This window comes from Nannospalax galili, unplaced genomic scaffold (genome assembly GCF_000622305.1).
Source record: "Nannospalax galili isolate Female #2095 unplaced genomic scaffold, S.galili_v1.0 scaffold795, whole genome shotgun sequence".
NCBI classification, from domain to species: Eukaryota; Metazoa; Chordata; class Mammalia; order Rodentia; family Spalacidae; genus Nannospalax; species Nannospalax galili.
This window is the reverse complement of record NW_008336391.1, coordinates 105,912-111,271: the sequence shown is the minus strand read 5'-3', so window position 1 is coordinate 111,271 and position 5,360 is coordinate 105,912. Positions and strand designations below refer to the sequence as shown.

General features: G+C 38.4%; 1 protein-coding gene across 7 annotated transcripts in view; it reads right to left on the bottom strand.

Annotated features, from left to right (window-relative positions):
- The window catches only part of Cep128 (centrosomal protein 128), a 466,611-nt gene that overhangs the window by 404,724 nt on the left and 56,527 nt on the right, over window positions 1-5,360 (bottom strand). For all 7 annotated transcript variants that reach the window (XM_029562537.1, XM_029562536.1, XM_029562539.1 and 4 more), the window contains 3 exons: window positions 4,487-4,613; window positions 3,182-3,297; window positions 1,095-1,186 (listed from right to left, as the gene is read on the bottom strand). In XM_029562537.1, coding sequence (XP_029418397.1) covers window positions 1,095-1,186; window positions 3,182-3,297; window positions 4,487-4,613 — 335 coding nt within the window. The remainder of the gene's footprint in view (window positions 1-1,094; window positions 1,187-3,181; window positions 3,298-4,486; window positions 4,614-5,360) is intronic.

The following is a 5,360-nucleotide window of genomic DNA, read 5'->3' as shown; positions in this document are numbered from 1 at the left end:
CACACACACACACACACACACACACACACACACACACACACCACACAATACACACACATAAATAAAATAAAATAATTTTTTTAAAAATAAAAGGCAGTAGATGCTAGAGATGGTTCAACAGTTGTGCTGGATAGCTTCTTTACTGTCAACTTGACACACCCAGGTTGAGAGAGCCTCAACTGGGGAACTGCCTCCATTGGACTGGCCTTTGGCCATGTCTATGGGGCATCTTCTTGATTGCTGAGTGATGTGGGAGGGCCCAGTCCACTGTAGGTGGTGTCACCCCTGGGCAGGTGGGTCTGTGTTGTATAAGAAAACAGGTTGAGTAGGGACCAGGGGAGCAAGCCAGTAAGTAGCATTCCTCCATGGCCTACACTACAGCTCTTGACTCCAGGTTCCAGCCCTGAGTTTCTACCTTGAGCTCCCTGATGAACTGTGACCCTGGAGATGTAAGACAAATAAACCAGAGTGTTTTGTCACAGCAATGAAGAAACAAACTAGAACAGCAGCTAAAAAGCACTAAGTACTCTTCCAGAGACCAAGTTCCATTCTCAGTACCTATAGGGTGGTTAACAATCATCCATAATTCCAGTTCCTGAGGATACAACACCCTCTTCTGGCTTCTGAAGACACTGCCACAGGTGGTAAACTTACACACACACACACACACACACACACACACACACACATACACACGCACACGCACACGCACGCGCGCAAGCAGAAAATAAGGTAGATGGCTCCTGAGGAGGGACCCCTGAGGTTGACCTATGGCCTCCACATGCATCAGTACATACATGTATATGTATCTGCACACACATCACATACATATACATGTGCACCTGTACACACATAAAATAAAACAAATTTTCAAATACAGGCATAAAAACAAATTGTTTTCATTTCACCAGTGGGGACAGAGGTATAAAGATGATTATGATTATTTGAGATATTCTGTATGAAATACACAAAAATTCAATAAAAAAAAATTTTTTTAATGGATTTTTTAAAAATCTACATAAACATGTCAATTACAGAAGCTAATTTGTTCTCTTAATAATTCATGCCTCTCATGAAAACCCTCCTTCCCTTACCGGCTTCTTCTGGAAAGCTCCCTGTTGAAATCATCTCCAAGGCGAACTTGTTCACTGCTGAGGTCTCGGAGGGACTGATGAAAAGTATGAAGCTATGAGAAGAAAGCAGGTTCAGCTATAAGCAACCAATAATGGTAAGAGCTCCGTCTTTCACAAAAGTAACCCAACTCTTGAGTGTCATTAGTAATCAATAAATATCTGTTATTTAAAAAGCTCTTCAAAGAAAAGCTATTTTACGAGGTAAATACAGGGGGCTGGAGAGATGGCTCAGCAGTTAAGACCACTGACTGCTCTTGCAGAGGACCCGGGTTCAATTCCCATTACCCACATGGCAGCTATAAACCATCCTTAAATCCAGTTCCAGAGGAATCAGAAGCCCTCTTCCAACATTGTACAACATGGGTGCACTCACATACATGTAGGCAATACACTCATACACACAAAAAAATAAAATTAATAAATTTAAAAAAGGTAAATACAGAACTAACTATAGCATTCTTTATGGTACTTTACTGCTAATACACAGCCTATGTAAAGCAAATATTTAGAATTACAATTCTATCATCTCTGTCAACTCTGCTAAAGTGCAAAACTAGCCATAAGCTAATGAGCACAGCTGCATTACAATAAAACTTCATCTCATCAGCCCACATGCCCCAGTTTGCCAACATCTGCTGCCAAGAAACTCTTGCCCACACCCACTAGAAACCATGTTCAAGAAGCTGCATTACTCCCAATGAGTATTAGACTCAACCCTACAGTGCATCAAGAGTAGAACAGAGATAAGCTGCAATGGATTCTCCAAGGAGTCACACAGCAGTGCAAACAATGATCAAAGTAACCACACATGAGCAATGCCAAATGTCAGAAGCTCAACATCAGTGAAAAAAAAAGGAAATTCCACAAAAGATATTCAATAGCATCCAATTTATATGAAGTAAAGATTTTTTTTTTTTTTTTTTAAGCAAAGAAATGGAGCTAAACAGATGCCTCCGGGGCTAAGAGCACTGGCTGCTCTGGCAGAGGACCTGGGTTTGGTTCCTAGCACCCACATGGCAGCAAATAACTGTCCATTAACTCCAGTTCTAGGGGATCCATGCCCTCTTCTGGCCTCCATGGGCATTGCATGACATGGGTGCACTTACATACAAGCAGGCAAAACACTCAGACACATAAAAATTTTTTTTTTTTTTTTCGGTCTTTTTGAGACCGGGTCTCCCTGTAGCCCCAGCTGGCCTGGAACTCACTTTGTAGACCAGGCTGGCCTTGAACTCACAGAAATCTGCCTGCCTCTGCCTCCCGAGTGCTGGGGTTAAAAGCATGTGCCACGATACCCGGCATAAAATAAAATTTTTAATTTAAAAAAAAGCAAAGAAATAAGGAATATGAAAGTCAGGATTCTGCATACTCCTTAGGGGAAAAAGAAGTAAAAAAGAGGCTTAGGGGTATATGTGCATTTCTTGTCCTGGGTGGTGGATACATGGTGTCCAAGCTCAACATTATACCGTTAAACCTGAAAATATACATATAAATTTCTTACTTATTATAAAGTAGTTCCACCAATTATTTACAATTCAAAAACATCAATAGTAAAACAATTACTAAGTCAACCATATAAGGACTAATTTATTTATATTTGCTCAAACTTAGCAAAATATAGCAATGACTTAGCAGGGCTTTCCAAAGAGTGGACCAAATGCACAGGAAAGGAAACAAGATACATCTAAATACATTTTAAATCTTCAAAATACAATCCTCAACAATGAAATTCAAAATAAACATACATTCCTGAAATAAAAGAACTGTTCTTTCTGCTGGGAGCTACTGATAGGGATGGGTATAGGGAAGGAGAAATTGTCTATGTACTAGGAACACTAAATCTCTTAAAAATTAAAATCTTAAGGAAATTTTTTTAAGATTTTTACATTGAAAATAAAGTAATTTACTTGGTTTTAAAAGAAAAAAGTCAATACAAAGTTACTGATGATCAAATTTTTAGTTAAGATATGCCCATAAAGTTCACATGTCAGTCAATTATATACAAATTTAAGGATGAGACATATAAACTACACCATGTTACAACGTACCTGGATCATGTCGTCAGACTCCCGAATAAACCGAACACCAGCTCTGGACCGGTTTCGCTTAATCCCCTGTGGCTCATAGTCCTTGTGAGGTGAGGTGGGTAGAAAGCGGAGGCTCTCTGTGCAGTGCAAAGAGGATGACGTCGCTGCATGAGAACAATCTAAAACCTGACCTTGTACATGCCAAGCAAAATGCTACAGTCATAAAGTTCCACAACATTGGCATTAATCTTGTTCTTAAAACAGATAAAATGAACAAACTTAACCTGAAAACAGAATGTGCCAGAAGTTCCAATATTTAATACTTTCCAAAGAAAAAACATAATTTCTCATACATAAAAATAATTGCTAAATACTTAAAATCTTTAGGTCTTTGTAAAATATTAACTTGCAACTAATAAGATAGAATTTTGTAAATATCAAATCAATTAATCTAAAATTAAAACAATGCCTTAAAATCAATAAAAACAAACTCCATAAAAAATGATAGTGTCCAATTTTTAATCACTATGATGATGAGCAACAGCAACATTAATGATGAAAGTGTGAATGTTCATCTAACCAAATCACCTCCCTTCACTGCAGACTTTTTGATTCAAACATTAATCTCACTGCTGTAAGAAAAAATATTAATTATAAGTAAAAGAAGTTGCTTAATTACATCTAACCCACCCACTGGCATCAAGTTGAACACCAAGGCTAAAGTTCTCCTGCTTTGTTATTTTGATGTTTTGTTTCATTTTGTTTTGTTTGGAGAGTCTCACTATGCAGCCCTAGCTGGTCTGGAACTCACTTGCGTAGACCAGGCTGAGCTCAAACTCAAGAGATGTGCATACCTCTGCCTCCTGAGTACGGGGATTAAAAGCATAGGCCACCATGCCCAGTCAGATCACCTGCTTTTAACAACTGCTTTAACATCAGTTATAAGGTAGCTGATGACCAGAAATTTGAAAACTACTATACTAGGACAAGAGTAGTAATCCAAAATCATACTACATAGCAAATCTTACTTGTGTATTTCTTTGATGCTTTGGCAGTAATTAAAATCCAAGCTTTATTGGTTAAAGCTGTAGGCAGTCTACAGCGCCTAAGAAAAATAAAACTAACAGACTCCGAATATCAAAGACCCTTGAATAAATTCTAAAGCATGACTTACTTACTACTCCTGGCAACTGCATGTTCTAACACCTAGTCTGTAAGTATTGTAGTCCTCTAAAGACTAAATACACTCAACATGTACTTGAGAAGTATTCTTGAAATTTAAAATTTTAAAAAAAAAAAATGCTTTAGAACATGTGAAGGGTTTACCTGCCACAGTGCCAGCATCAAGATCACTTGCACTCAGACTGGTGAAAGAAACACTTCTCCCTCCTGAGTTTCTCAGCAAACGCTGACTCCTCAGTTGGCTTATTGACTGTTCCAAGCTTTCCTTTAACTAAAAAATATGAAAGGAGAGTTATTCTTCTTAAACGACTTCCAAACACAAAGAGACTACAGATATGTAGAAAGCTATTTCTGAAATAGCTTCCCAGAGAGAATGGCTATCAGAGGAACTTTGAATTACGTTATATTAGGAAATATGAAACTAGTAAACCTAAGTACTTGAAGAGCAAATGCTAACCTATGGCTTCAAATACCTTCTGTCACCACCCATCCCCCCTTCCTGCTGCCAGAGGCAGGAGATGCCACCTTATGTAAAAGTTTGCAAAGTAGGCTGAAATGTCTCACTTGACACATTTGTGGAGTAACCTAATGAGGCCAACACATTTGAAAGAAAAGAAAAGGCACTCTTCTCTTCTAAATATTCTCTCAGAAACCAGGGGCTCTGTAACAGACTGGGCACTGAACAGCTATCCAAGTGACTGGAGCTACTAAACAATGTACCTAACTGCATCAGATATTCACCGAAAGATTACACAATCTAGAAAACTATGAGAACAAATGTCAGAGTATCAGCGCATACTAGGGATTAGTAAAAGAAAAGGCACTCTTCTCTTCTAAATATTCTCTCAGAAACCAGGGGCTCTGTAACAGACTGGGCACTGAACAGCTATCCAAGTGACTGGAGCTACTAAACAATGTACCTAACTGCATCAGATATTCACCGAAAGATTACACAATCTAGAAAACTATGAGAACAAATGTCAGAGTATCAGCGCATACTAGGGATTAGTGCTATTTA